Source organism: Dama dama, chromosome 7 (assembly GCF_033118175.1).
Source record: "Dama dama isolate Ldn47 chromosome 7, ASM3311817v1, whole genome shotgun sequence".
In the NCBI taxonomy this organism is placed as follows: domain Eukaryota; kingdom Metazoa; phylum Chordata; class Mammalia; order Artiodactyla; family Cervidae; genus Dama; species Dama dama.
In genome coordinates, this window is record NC_083687.1 from 49,394,981 (window position 1) to 49,409,542 (window position 14,562).

Sequence of the window (14,562 nt, forward strand, 5' to 3'; positions counted from 1 at the left end):
AAAGAAAGCTCTCAATGACCCAACATGGGTTTAGATACACTGGAATCATTTTCGTTGAAACACACAGTACAATTTGGGGTGGTTGGCTTATTTGTCAGCAACTTTTTAACTGATGGAGGTCTGACTCCATGCACGCTGACAGGGAGAAATGAGTCTCGGGTCACAGAACTCTGATGGCTTCTGGGGTTTGGAAATATTCTTTGGGCTAAGCTCACCGCACCTTAAATGGGCTGAAGATTTCCTTTATAAAACATTTGGAAGAATCCACCCTGGACAACCTGTCAAGCGAATGTTCCAGCTACTTCCTGATGGGCCAAATGTTCATGTGGAATGTGTAGCCATATATTCTATTTGTGGCTACAAGCCAGACTGTGTGTATGCGCGCTCAGTTGCTCAGCCGTGTTCAACTCTTTGTGACGCCATGGACTGTCCATGGGATTCTCCAGGCAAGAATACTGGTGGGATGCCATTCCCTTCTCCAATATGTCAGACTATCGATGGCCTAAAAGGAGGAAGAATTTTGAAACCACGCCTTTCAAGTGCACGGTCAAGATGAGTTCCTCTACTGTCAAATATTCTTTTTCATTCTCCAATGATAAGTACAGTATCTTCCACATAAAACTGCAAGGCAAGGCAAAGGGACCTTCACCAGATCCCACTTTGGGGGAGGAGACAGCAGTGTGGAGCGGTGTGTCTGAGTGTTTGTACCGGGGTCGGCCGCACTTTTCCCCACCCGTGTGCACACCCCGGCCAGCAGGAACTTGAACTACGTACTTGCTCGAGAGGTCCACGGCCAGAGGGTTGGGCGGAGGGATGATAAGGCCCACGGAGGGCACGAGCATGTCCACGCCGCCCGGGCCGGTCACGTACCACTTGCTCCGCTCATTGTTGTCCTTCAGGATACATTCGTCCCCTTTGTGGACAATTTTCTGCAAGGCAAGCAGCACCGTGTTTTGGCTTGATCCACAGGCCCACATTTTTATCTTTTTGCTCAAAAAACAGAAGCAGCCACAAGGACCACATGCAAAGTGTTTCAGCTTTGAAACACTTAATTTCTCCTCCATTCAAGCTGACCTTGACACAACCCAACAGGACTGATGCTTTAAATACAACAAGTGAGTCTACAAGGTATGTCTGAAGGGAATTAGGAGGAGTGACTTTCCAGGAGACAGCCAGGGGAGTCCTCCGGTGAAGTGATAAATCCTTTTATAAAGCAAAAACTCACCCCCTGACTTTTCCACACTTGTGAGTTTTTGTTTCATATAGTAGATTTCAGTGTGTGGGCATCACATCTCATTCATTTGTTAAAATTTTTAAATAAAAACAAAAAATTTCTGGTATCAGGTCCCCAGAAAAACAACTTTCTAAATTAAGTCCAGCATCTAAATTGCTTCTTTTCTAAATTAACTAGATAGCTTCTTAAAATGGGTACTTAAATTATGACATCTATAATTATTAACATAACAAGTTTGACAAGTAGGTATTTTGACCTCCATTTCGATTTCTTTCTTCTCTCCAGCCAAGTTCTAAAACCATTTCTGCATGGTAGAATAAACTCCATTGTTTTATAACATTCATCTCACCAGCTAGTCACATTTTTATTTGTTAAGTCCTCCATAATTTTTATAAGAAAATAGAGGTATGGGAATTTCATGAAAACTTGCTAAAATGGAGTCATCTTTCCATATAAGTGTTTGTATTGACCGTAGAACCTGCAGAACTGATGTGTCCATTTAATACATAAAACCCGCAACGACGTTCCCTTTATATGCAGCATAATGGCCATGTATCTTGTTTGCTTTTAACCTCAGAAGTCTTAAGCCTTAAAACAGAATTAGAATAGTTTTAAAATACCTATTGTCCTACTTATTGATAATTATCACATGATTCAGAACAAAATCACTCCATTCTTTCAACAGCTTCCCCTTTGTATACAAAATAAAGACATTTACTAGGGTGTTCCCCAAAACCTGAATTCAGTTCTGCTCTCCTGATGGTCAGACATCCACCCACGGAGAAAGGGAAAACTTCCGCAGCACACACCTGGTCCTGTTTGTAGTCGCACAGAGCCCTGAGAATGATGGGTTTATTGCTTCTGTAGTCCGGGTTACGCGGTTTCAGCTGCACAATCTTCTTGGACTTGTTTACCAAGTTCTGCACCTGGCGCTTGTATTCAAGGATTTTCTCCCGTTCTTTCTGCAATTGCAAATAAAATCATCCTTAAACGTAGATACTCTCTGAAAACTAGGTGAGATCTTGAAAGGGCATTCCTATAGTTATCATGACAATACAAATTAGACCCCACTGTAGTTGCATTAGCTGTAAAAAGCCACCCATTCCTTCGTGTGCAGGGACCATGGGTATCTTTCATAAGAAGCCACTACAGAGGCAACACAGCTATGAATTAGGGGAGCGGGAAAGCATATCACTGTGTGAGAGGACTCTGCTGCTAACATGTGACATATGCTTTTCCAAAGGGATCTTCATGTATGTCATCCGTGATCTCTCCAGTTTTGTTTAGAGCAATGGTAACTACTGAAGCAGAAGTAATCTGCAACAGTAGTTAAGCATGCAGAGAAATGGATTTGAGAAAAACCACGGTGAAGACAAGGTTCGCTTGAGCTTGGAGCACTCACTGCTCTGCAGAACAACACAAATCCAAACAGCAGTCTGAATTGCATTGGTGGGTGCGTTTATTTTATTCCCAGGAAAGGGCCTGCATCTGAGACGCTACCTCCAGCTCCTTGATCTGCTCTAGCAGGCGCTGCAGGGGCGTGCTCTTGTCACAAGGGTACTTCTTCCTGATGGAGTCTTGCAGACCCTTCAAGTAGGCTTCTGTCGACTGAGCCTCTTCAAAAAACTGTGAAGGACGGGGGTGACTCCATGTCAGTGAAAAGCAACTGAACAGGCAGCATCACCTAGTACTTCACCTTGCGGGAGCATCTTCCCTACGAGTCTATCTGACAGGTGGTTAAAGGAAAAGATGAGAGCAGAAACCTACAGTAGAGCACGAGACTATCTGAAAGACTGTGACCCGTCTGCGCTCCTCTAAGCTAAACCCCAACGAATAGTATTTATGCAATATTGTAAATACTGTTTTCAAGGTTTTTTCAAACACATTCAAAAGAGAAGGCATTAAGACCCAAAAGACAGTTAAATGGTTACTAAGGATAAAAACCTGAAAGTAGGCAGCATTTTCTTTGAGATGAACATCAATGCATTTGGTGATCTGAAGGATCCAGCTCCACTGGGTCTGCAGGGTGTCCATGTAGGCCTGAAACAAGAGAATAGCAACCGTCTCTTCACCACTCAGCCGTAGAGAGGCATCCGTCAATCCACAGATGGGTAAGCCTCAAGGAAAAGTATGAAGCAGTTTTTAAAACCTAATTCCAAATCAAGTAGAGTTTTTTTCTAAAAACTGAAACTAGAATCTCCCAACAGGAACCTTTTGGTATGGTAGAAATTAAATTTTAAGGCCAATTTTGGAAATTCCCTGGTGGTCCAATGGTTAGGACTTGGCGCTTTCACTGCTATGGCCCCAGGTTCAATCCCTGGTCAGGGAACTAAGATCCTGTAAGCTGTGCAGTCAAAAAAAAGACCTAGTGTTAACAAGTGGGTATCCTTACAAGTATTAGTTAAAATATTCATCCCAATGACATAGCTCCTGACCAATCAAAACAGACCAGTCAGAACAAGGATAAAGCAGGGGCATCAAGTCCTCTTCCGGAGAAGGCAATGGCAACCCACTCCAGTACTCTTGCCTGGAAAATCCCATGGACAGAGGAGCCTGGTGGGCTGCAGTCCATGGGGTCGAGAAGAGTCAGACACGACTGAGGGACTTCACTTTCACTTTTCACTTTCATGCACTGGAGAAGGAAATGGCAACCCACTCCAGTGTTCTTGCCTGGAGAATCCCAGGGATGGTGGAGCCTGGTAGGCTGCTGTCTATGGGGTCAGACACGACTGAAGCGACTTAGCAGCAGCAGCAGCAAGTCCTATTCCTATTCAGCTGTTAGATCATGGGGAGGTCCAAGGAGAAGGAGCAGGACCCTATATCTGTGGTCCATGCCCCCCCACCCATGTCCTTAACCTGCCTTTTGTCTGTGGAAAAACTTTAGCCAAAGAATGAGCTTAATCAGAGTGAGAAAATGCAGAAACAAAGGAGTACAGTCCAACATGACTAAACGTTAATAGTTTAGTCATTAACAAAGTCAAGGATCTTTAGTTCCTCCTCAAGGGCTATATCCTGTGAGTTGTCCTGTCCATACTGAAACTTCCACCAGGTGGAAGAAGTTATCTACATGATGACTAGACTGTAGCCATGACATAAGCTGCCGCAATTTGAGAACTGGCCTCAAATAAGTGTGAACAAACCGATCCTGAAACTAGAGACTAACTACTTAAAAGCATCAAGATGACACCAATCATCACTGCATGACTAATTTTGAGATGACTATCAAAGCTGACTCTGCTATTTCTGCACATAGCCCTTCCCACCGTCCATAAAAGCTCTTGCCCACTGATTATCAGTAGAGGGAGTCAGCCTTTGGACAAGGAGTCTGCCTTGAGCACATCCCACAGATCACAGTCTAGGACAGAAGTCAGCAAACTACAGCTCAAGGGCCATATCCGGCCCACTACTTGCATTTATAAATAAAGTTTTATTGGCAAACAGCCATATTCGTTCAGTTACATGTTGCTACAGTTGCTTTCACACTACAATGGCAGAGTTAATTTCAACGAAGACTAAATGGCCTGTCAGTCTAAAATATCGTTTGATTCTTTCCAGAAAAAGTTTGCCAATCCCTGGTCTAGGGTGTTGATAAATAAACTTGTCATGGCTTTGCAATGGGCAAAAACTGCTTATTTATACAGTCTTTTGTTTTTTGGATAGTCTTATTTTTTGAAGTGTCCCGTCTCTTCCCCTGATAAAAATATAAATCTCATGAAACCCACCTCAATTTTATCTGAAGCTGGATGTTGATTGAGGACAAGTTGGTCACTTTCTTGTTTAAGCTTATTGAGCTCTTTCTCCTTAACTTCCAGCTGACTCATGCGTATCTGTGAGTGAAAGAAAAGCAAATCCTTTAGAGCAAGTCACCGGCAGCTTCCCACCCCTCCCACCGTCCTCAGAGGAATCAAATACAAAACTGCATCTTGGAAATGAACAATGCCAGAGAACTGTGTGATGTGTTCCTCAAGAATCGTAGCATTGTTAAGACCAGAAAGGATGCTGAGATCCAGTATGTGTCTGAGGCCAGACCGGTGACACATCTCTGAATTCACATAGGTGACGTGATAGAGTCACAACACATACTTGTGGTTCAGTCCCTAGGTCGTGTCCAAGTCTTTGTGACCCCACAGACTGTAGCCCGCCAGGCTCCTCTGTCTATGGGTTTCTCCAGGCAAGGGTACTGGAGTGGGTTGCCATTTCCTTCTCCAGGGGAGCTTCCCGACCCAGGGATCGAACCCAAGTCTCCTGCTTTGCAGGCAGATTCTTTGCCACTGAGCCACCTGGGAAGCCCACAACACGTACTGAGACTGTCTACTTCTCAGGTCTAAGCCACCACGTTCTTCGGGACACACGTGGGGATACCGGACTGAACTACCTCACTCCTCTGTCCACTGTCTTCTGAGATGCTAAGCACCACACTGCCCACCTTAAGTCACTGGAAAGCCTTCAGAAAAATGGTTTTTCATGGTCTCTCCACCGAGGCTGAACCACAGGTGGCTGATTAAATGACGACAAATGAGTCCATCACCACCCCGCGACTCCCGGGGGCTCCTGGGGGCTTACCGAGAAGGCCTCCTGCTTCTGAGCGATGTTGGTGTTCCTGTCGCTCCAGTCATAGAGCAGCTCCTCCTCCTCACAGTCGTTGATCCACATGATCTCGCGGGACGTGGCCTGGATGATGTTCTGCAGCTGCCGCAGGTGGTCCATCCTCTCGAAGGATGCTTTCTGCACAGGACGGTCAGAGCAGCGTTAGGACAACAAGATGCAGATGAATGGAGCTCCCTGCAGGTTTCACAGATAAACCCTGGCTGGTTCCTTTTACAACAAAAATCCCAAGAATCAGTCAAATGTTAATCTCTTGCATTCAGCGATCAGCCGGGAGGTGGAAAGGACCCACCCAAACTTAGGAACAAGGGGACAATTTTAGATTCAATGAACTAGCTTGATCCAGATACGTCTCGATTCATACACTGATGTTTGGCTTCACTAATTAGTTTTGGACTATAAAGAGAAAACAGATTCTTAAAAAGATAAATCAAGCTCTTTCTGCCCTCTCCAATGTCCCTGAAATTCAAGGTGTCATCACGTTGGAAAATAGCTGTGTCGCCACTAGCCATGTTATTTAAATAGTATCATTGCCAACAGGGAAACACTGGAAAAGTGAAGACAGGATGATACAAATAGGCAGAAGAACAGAAATACCTCTTTTTATGAGTCAAGGAATTGATTCAGCTTGTCATAAAATGGTAATGATGGTCTGGTAAACCTCTCTCTAAAGAAAACAAGTCTTATTTTTGCTTACATTTTATAAAAAGGCTGCAGTTCACAAGTGGAAAAGCTTCATGGCTTTAACTGGAAGTATTTAACAAGGGCTATTGACGGGACCCTTCAACTTGCAAATAGAACAGCCTTAAGAACTGTCTTCAGAAAAAAATATTTTAAAACTCCCTTGTAAAGAAAACACAGCAGCAGAAACGAAATTGGCATCTGCAAGTCCCTCATATACTTCCAGGTACTTTCAGAGTCCTTAGGGACAGCGCCAAGGAGGTGCTTTAATCCCCAGGTCCACATTTACAAAACCGAACTGCACTGGACACAGAGCTTTCAGAAATAAGTCGTCTTACCAGTAGGTTTTCATACTCCTCCTCCAACTGGTAGATTGCAGATTTCTCCCGCTAGAAGAAGACAAATAGCGAGTTAATTATTTAATTCCCCCTGAGAGTTTACATAGAAAGAACAGCCCTTCTAAACCTCCTTCTGTCAAACACATACTAACTTCCGATCCCCCAGTAGCAAGAGGTAGCTGCTCTATGGAAACTTTTACCCACAAGGACCTTTCCCAGTCGGTCTGGAGGCAAAGTCCACTGGCCTGGCGGTGGCACCTCTACAAAGTTAAGGGCTCATCACTGTCACTTACAGACTCACTGTTACACAAACTTTTAAAAGTTTGAAAATATCATTTAGGACTCCTCAGAACTTAGAGAAAAGAGGGAGAGACCTGATCAGATACTCAGGTAGACGGAAGTAGGTTAAAACAAACAAAGAAAAGAGTGGAAGAAGTAAGAATGAGCATCTTGGGCTAAGAACAAAAGTCAGTGATGTAAATGGTACAAATGAACTTATCAATGAAGTAGAAACAGACTCTATATAATATAGACAACAGACTGTTGCTGGCCAGTGGGGAGTGGGGTCGGGGGGTGGATTGGGGGTTTCAATCAGCAGACGTAAACTAGTATATACAGGATGGATAGACAACAAGTTCCTAGTGTTTAGCACAGGGAACTGTGTTCAGTATCCTGTGATAAATAATCGTGGAAAAGAATGTGAAAAATAATGTATACATGTGTAACTGAATCCCTTTGCTGCACAGCAGACATTAACCACAACATCGTAAATCAACTATACTTCAATATTCAAAAAAATGCCCAACGGCCAAGATAAAAAAAAATTCCCAGTCTATTGGGGAAGAAATCACAGACTCATGTTTGAGCCCAAACTGCCTGGGATGGTGTAACTACAGCACCCTGAGCACACCGTTGGAAGCAGCTACAAGGCAGAGTTCCGAAGTACCAGGTCGGCTTTGATCTTGTCCAGCTGCCAGCGGTAGTCCCCGATGGCGTTGTGGATGCTCCTGTGGCTGCCGATGTGCTGCTCCACCGAGGCCAGGTCCACGCCCCAGGTCATCATGTCCATCTCCGCCTGCCACGGGAGACACAGGGGGCCCTTCATTTCCGATTCCCTCATCTACAGCACCCCCAGCGGCCAGGTGGCCGCGGGGCATGTGAAGCTTGCACTCAGATACAAATGAAGCTGTAAATAATCAATATTTTTGAAACCAAAAAAAAAAAGTTTGTAAAGGCTTGGGAATCCCAAACAGCTCATGGGGATTGCCCAATACAGTAAAAGTTGGGGGTTCCCTCAACTTATCTGCCCCCATCTCAAGATGGGCTGAGCAGAGACAATTCTGTAATGAGATCCTTGAAACCTAGACCATATGCTCTGAAGGAAAAAAAAAATCTACCTGTGCACGTCCAAGTGACCTGTGTATATATACAGCTGTGAGTACAGATCTATGTATGACACAATGTGATAAGATACTGACAGAGGTTTCTATATTCAGTCGTTTTTAAATGTACATCAAAAATAGTTCATTAAGCTCAATCAAGTACTACTTCCCAAGCTCAACAGTTGACCTAAGACAATTTTTCATTGTTTATTTCTATAACTTGTTTTGAGTGATGCAGTTGTTGACTCTTTAAATCCATAATTTAGCACTGCCTTTTGGGTTGCAAAACTCTCCCTGGCCCATGTCAAAGAGAAGTGACAATATATATCCAACACCTTCAGTTCAATGAATATTGGCAATATTAAGATTATGGATTTATGTTAGCTTTCTAAAAATTAAACCTAACTTTCTAATTTGCATCTCCATTACTTCAATTTAAGAGTGCCAAATAATAAGAATCAAACATATTATTTCACAAGCTGCACACTGGGGCGAGTCTACTATCATCTCATCTTTCTTTGGCATGAGCTCACGTAAATTGCCAAATCTCTCGGCCATGGGGAGGGCAAACATTCCAGAACGGTACTGCAGCAGAACAACACACACTGTTCTAAGCCACATCCGTGTTTTCATGTACTTGACGAGCCTTCAGAAAAGGCAGCCCACCAGACAACTGTAAGTCACCCAGGATTCTGACCTTTCCCTCCCGTGGCTCCCTTCAACTTTAAAGCAAAAACAAGTGAGTGTACCGGGAAGTTAATGAAATGACCAACCCCGCCTTCATTACCAGCCAGGTGTACGATATCTGCCCTGTTCATCAGCAGAAACACAAATCAGGGAAGCAAGACCGTGGCCCGGGAGTTGTGTGACTGTGTGCCGATTGTGCTGCTGGAGACACCTCTCACTTATCAGCTGGCCCTGCGGCTCAGTCTGCCAGGAATCACAGGAAGAATGCAGGCGTGGAGGAAGCAGGGACAAGAGGAACGGGCCGGAGAACCTCAGAGCAAACCGGCAGTAAGGGATAAAACAGCTCGCAGTTCCTTTGAAACCCTCATCAATTGCATCTATTAGAAGACGCCCCCTCTCTCACCACGATGGAAAATTGAGTCCATGTGCTAATGCTATTTTCCAAAATTTGAAAATGTTGAGCCTTGGGGTTACCCTGGTGGTTCAGTGGTAAAGAATCTGCCAGCCCCTGGGTTGGGAATATTCTCCAGAGAAGGAAATGGCAACCTACTCCAGTATTCTTGCCTGGGAAATCCCATGGACGGAGGAGTCTGTGGGATTACAGTCCACGGGGTCACAAAGAGTCGGACACCAGTTATCGACTAAACAAAAATGTTGAGCCTTGGCAGACTTTTAAACTATTGTTTTAGCTTGAATATTCTATACTAAACTTTTCTACAGGATACCATGCTAAGTCACTAAAAAATTTACTGTACTGTAGGGAGAGTGTAAACATTTTGTTAATAAAATGCTATGTTTACAGATTAAAAAAAAAAAGTTGAGCCTTTGCTACAAAAGATTCTCACAAAGCTACACCCAACATGAATTCAGAAAGTGACAAAGTATGAGCTGTCATTTTATAGAACTGTCACGGTGACTAAGAAGAAATGAGAGGATCTGACATTTTAAAAGTCATCTGGTTCAAAGGTTGTTTCACCTAATGTCACTGATCCTCCCGACATAGTCCAGGCTCCAGGAGAGCTCTGCCCAGCCTTCTCTTCTGGCTCCATCCCGCAGGGACAGGCTTGCCCACCCCCCTCCCCAGTCCTATCTGAGCACGGTTTTATTACAGCTCAAACCCAGCTATCAGCCCCACACTGCTCTGCATAGAAATTTGGCACTTGGGTGTATGTATACATATATCTTTTTTTTCTTCAATAGTCTCCCCTTTCAGGGCTATGGGACACAACTTTGGAACCCTCATTTTCTGGAATGGAGTCAACACATACAACAACACGCGTCAGAAATGTGTGTTCAAAGATTTAAAAGGAGTTGGGAAACCTGCAGATAGGTTTGTATTTACGTTTCTGGAATTACAACTTTGCTCTTCTATAAGCCCCACCTTCTTGTAAGAGTGTTACAAAGTCTTTGGTAAGACATGGGAGAAAAGGTTAACTGAATGAATGAATGACTGTTTAGTCCCATAAGCGCTCACACTTGCGAAAGAACACCCACAAAAAAGATTGAGAAACGTCAGAACTACTGCCAGACTGGTCCAAGAACAAGTTATAAAACCACTCTTTCTGACAACCGCGATCACCCCTCTGCACGACTGATCGTTCTAACACGCCCACCTTCTCAAGTGAAGGACGGTTCGTCAGGGTCGGTTCTCACTATGAAATTCCCATCTACATGATGATGGCACATTCCTCCTGCCACCTGTTCATTACAGCCCCTAATTACTACATAAAACAACAAAACAATCATTAGCGATGAAAAATCCTTTGTAGAAACTCCAGTTCTTGGGGCTCAGCACATCAGGTGCCAGGATCTCACTTCGCTCCCACATCAGTGAGGTCACACTTGCCCAAGACGCCTGACACTTCAAAAATACAAGGTGAAACAACCCATGAGCCCAAACCGGAAGACCCAGTTTCCCTGCCTGGGCAGCTCCTCCAGTTGCTTGCCATTTTATTTTATTTTATTTTGCTTGCCATTTTAAATGAACCTCCACAACGTTCTCCTTCTTTCTCTTACGGACCTCTCGGTAACACCTGATGAGCTCAGGGAATGAAGTGTTTTTAGCCCATAAACTCCCATAACAGATGTTCCGGTAAGAGCTAGATTTTCACAATCTACCAATTCAATCATACCTGTTAAATATTACTCGAGTGATAAAGTACGACTGTAAAGACATGAGGCTGGTTCCCTAAGCCACATGAGGAAGGAAAAAAAAAATCCCTGGAGTTTCATTTCTTTCTAAATAAAAGCCTTCATTCCAAAATAAAAGCAGATGAGAAAAGGGGCCGGGAACTCTGAGCAGCGACCCCCGCCCGCCGGAAGCCACTTACCCTCTGCTGCCTCATCCACCCCAGACACTCGCTGGTGAGGCGCTTGGTGAACTCGTCCCAGCCGGAGCCGCTCTGACAGGTGTACCCTCCGCCGCCCTTGGAGCTGGCCCTGCGGACGCGGGGGGCGCTGATGGCTTTGTAGAGGGCTCGCATCTGCTCCTGCAGCTGCAGCAGCCTGAAAGGAGAGGGGCCGTCACAGCGCGGCAGGAAGACAGCCCCGAAGACCCGTCCCGGGCAACCGTCCCCCTTTGGGGACCACACGAGCTCTTTTTTCCTGTGACTTCCTTTTTCTTTTATCATTTTATTTATTTTGTCTGCGCTGGGTCTTCATTGCTGCAGGGGCTTTTCTCTCGTTGCAGAGAGTGAGGGCTACTCTTCGTGGCGACGCGGGGGCTTCTCACAGGCTCTAGGGCACCCGGGCAGGCTTCACTGGCTGCAGCTCCCAGGCTCCTGGGCACAGGCTCAGTAGAATCAGCACGGGCTTAGCTGCTCTGAGACATGTGGGATCTTCCCGCCTCAAACCCTCACCTCCTGCACTGGCAGGTGGATTCTCTGAGCCACCAAGGAAGCCCACAAATATTTATAGGCTTTTTTTAAAAAAAAAATATACCTTAGTCACAGACAAAACCTTAAGTATTCCGCTGCTCCAAGCCTGAAGCATCACAGCAAGGGTAACTGCCTTTGCCCAACCTGGTAGCATCTTGTACTTTCTCATGAGTTCCAGCCCGGGGATCTCCTAGGACCCCACGCACTGAATACCATGATCACAAAAAATCAGACTACACACCTCTGCATTCAACGGCATCTTCAACTCTGAGTCTCATTGCTGTACGCAATAAACTTAGCTGGACTCTATTTTATTCATTCTTTTAAAAACATTTATTCACTTGGCTGCAGCAGGTCTCAGCTGCAGCACGCAGGATCTTCGATTTTCACTGCGGAGTAAACTCTTACTTGGGGCATGTGGGCCCTAGTTCCCTGACCAGGGATGCCACCCAGGCCCCCGGCAGTGGGAGCGTCCAATCTTAGCCGCTGGGACACCAGGGAAGTCCTCAACTTAATCTCAGACTCAAAAGTCAGCAACCGCACCCAAGGCTTTTGTTGCCCTCTAAGTGGAAGCACAGTGAACATCTCACAGCAAACTCGACTCTTCAAAAGGAGCACACCCTCCTGAGCAGGTCTGTTTAATTCACTGCTCGGCAGCTTCGTGATTCCACAAAAGATGAAGGTGGTGGGTTTAGGTGATTTGTATTAGAGACCCAAAAAAGGGGTGAAATTATCGAGCAAGGGAGCCTTTCCCGGAGAATGTCTGTGCTTCCCTCAAGGGAAGACCTGGGTCAGGGGACTGAGCGTAACTCCTGCACGTCTGCAGGCCTGTCTGCGCCACGCTCACTCTGCGGACAATACCTTTTCTTTCTTTTTAAAAAATGTCTATTTGGCTTCGCTGTGTCTTAGCTGGCACTCGGTATCTTTGTTGTGGCATTCAGGATGTTTTAGTCACCATGTGTGGGATCTTTAGTTGCAGCATGTGGGATCTAGTTCCCTGACCAGGGATCGAACCTGGGCCCCTGCGTTGGCAGCAGGGGGAGGCTTAGCCACTGAACCACCAGGGAAGTCCCCGCAGTACCTTTTCTGATAAGCGTCACAGGGCTGGCCCATCTGCCGCATCTCTCTGATCAAGCTGTCGGTGATTTCCATCTGATCGTTGGCCTGGGCGAAACACTCGTCCAGCTCCCTGCTCCGGGCCAGCTGAATTCCATCTCCATACTTCAGTTCCTGCAAGAAAGAAGTCATATGAAGGGAGCACACGATACTGGAAAGAAAAGCTTAAAATGGAAGTGAAAGTTTCTGCTATAAATTTAAATAAGTACCCCCCCATTCTATGTAACTGCAAAAAAATCTTTAACTGAAAATTATCTTATTAATTTGAAGAAACTGTCTGCAATGCAGGAGACCTGGGTTCAATCCCTGGGTCGGGAAGATCCTCTGGAGAAGGGAATGACTACCTACTCTTCTTGCCTGGGGAATTCCATGGAGAGAGCAGCCTGGCAGGCTACAGTCCATGTGGTCAAAAACAGTTAGACACAACTAAGGGACTTTCATTCTCACAAACCAAAATTGTAGACTGTATTTTAAAGTCTGAGAGGCCTTTAAAAGCACATCCAAAGATTGCTGATCTTGCCCTTGCTTCAGTGTTAAATGCCTATCTTTCTTATTTACACAAGACATTCATCTAACTGGAATTCTGTTGTGCTAAGAATCCTGTACCATTATGCCAGATAAGATCTTTTTTTTTAACACAAACTGAGTTTTTCCTGCATCTTGTGGGAAATAACTTTTCAGTTCTTAGAAAGCTGTCTGGTTGGTTGTATTGAACTAGTAACTTTCCTGGTTTTGATGATGAGTGATACTTAATGAAATGCCACTTTTGGAGGGAGCTGAGTGATGGGTACTCAGATAAAATCACGGATCTCTTGACTGCTACGCCTGATTCAGTGAGATCCGACTCTATCTCAGTAACATCAAGGAGCATGAGGCCTTCACCAATGTTACCATCACCCCTCAATTTTTAATTGCTCATTTTCCCATACTGTGTGATGTTTCTCCTGTAGAACTGTTCTCACAAGATGGTAAACTTTCCTGAAAAAATGACATTAAATTGATGGTGTACATCACAATCCATGACAACCCAGTGACATAAACACATCAGGGTGCATCTCTAGGAAGAGAAAGTGTTACCAAATCACACAAATGACCACAGGTGATCGCACTCCCAAAAGGGTGGCAATCCACAGACTACGCATTTGTTGTGAAAACTAGTTCCCATGGTTAAATCAACACTGCAGGTAGCCGGGGAAGTCTGTTCTGAGACAAAGCATCGCTACATGCTAAGGATGTGAAGGAGGTGAGGGATGAGATCGCAGAGGTCCACAAGTCTATGTCAGCACGAGCAAGCCCAGGAACAGAAGCAGCTGCGGACGGCTCTGAGCGGGGAAATCGAGCTTACAGGCTGCACGATGAGCTCCGCCCTCATCAGGCAGTCGGAGCAGTTCTGCAGGAGCTCCTGGATGGTGTTCTGGTTCTGGTGCCTGGACATTGTTCCCGTTTGACTGCAGAGAAATCACAGAGAAGGCAGATGGTAAATTTTTTTTCTTTTCCATTTTGAAAGACTGTAAACTTTCAGAAAAGATGCAAAAACGCTTCACTCAGGTCTCCCAGTTGTTCACACTGGCTGGGTCTCTGGGTCCCCCTCCCCCTTTTGTATGCTGTTCCAGGAGATGCAGATGTGATCCCTGGGTCAGGAA

The 14,562-nt window shown here is 45.2% G+C and overlaps 1 protein-coding gene and 1 non-coding gene across 3 annotated transcripts in view; one reads left to right on the forward strand and one right to left on the reverse strand.

Moving 5' to 3' along the window:
* DSP (desmoplakin) overlaps positions 1–14,562 on the reverse strand; it is a 43,840-nt gene that overhangs the window by 17,172 nt on the left and 12,106 nt on the right. For both annotated transcript variants that reach the window (XM_061147666.1, XM_061147667.1), the window contains exons 2-12: positions 14,265–14,367; positions 12,885–13,033; positions 11,258–11,432; positions 7,805–7,933; positions 6,859–6,909; positions 5,798–5,959; positions 4,957–5,061; positions 3,179–3,274; positions 2,735–2,860; positions 2,044–2,196; positions 775–929 (exon numbers count right to left, since the gene is read on the reverse strand). In XM_061147666.1, coding sequence (XP_061003649.1) covers positions 775–929; positions 2,044–2,196; positions 2,735–2,860; positions 3,179–3,274; positions 4,957–5,061; positions 5,798–5,959; positions 6,859–6,909; positions 7,805–7,933; positions 11,258–11,432; positions 12,885–13,033; positions 14,265–14,367 — 1,404 coding nt within the window. The remainder of the gene's footprint in view (positions 1–774; positions 930–2,043; positions 2,197–2,734; positions 2,861–3,178; positions 3,275–4,956; positions 5,062–5,797; positions 5,960–6,858; positions 6,910–7,804; positions 7,934–11,257; positions 11,433–12,884; positions 13,034–14,264; positions 14,368–14,562) is intronic.
* Positions 3,491–3,563, forward strand: TRNAE-UUC (transfer RNA glutamic acid (anticodon UUC)). Its single transcript has one exon. It is a non-coding gene; the product is annotated as a tRNA-Glu (tRNA).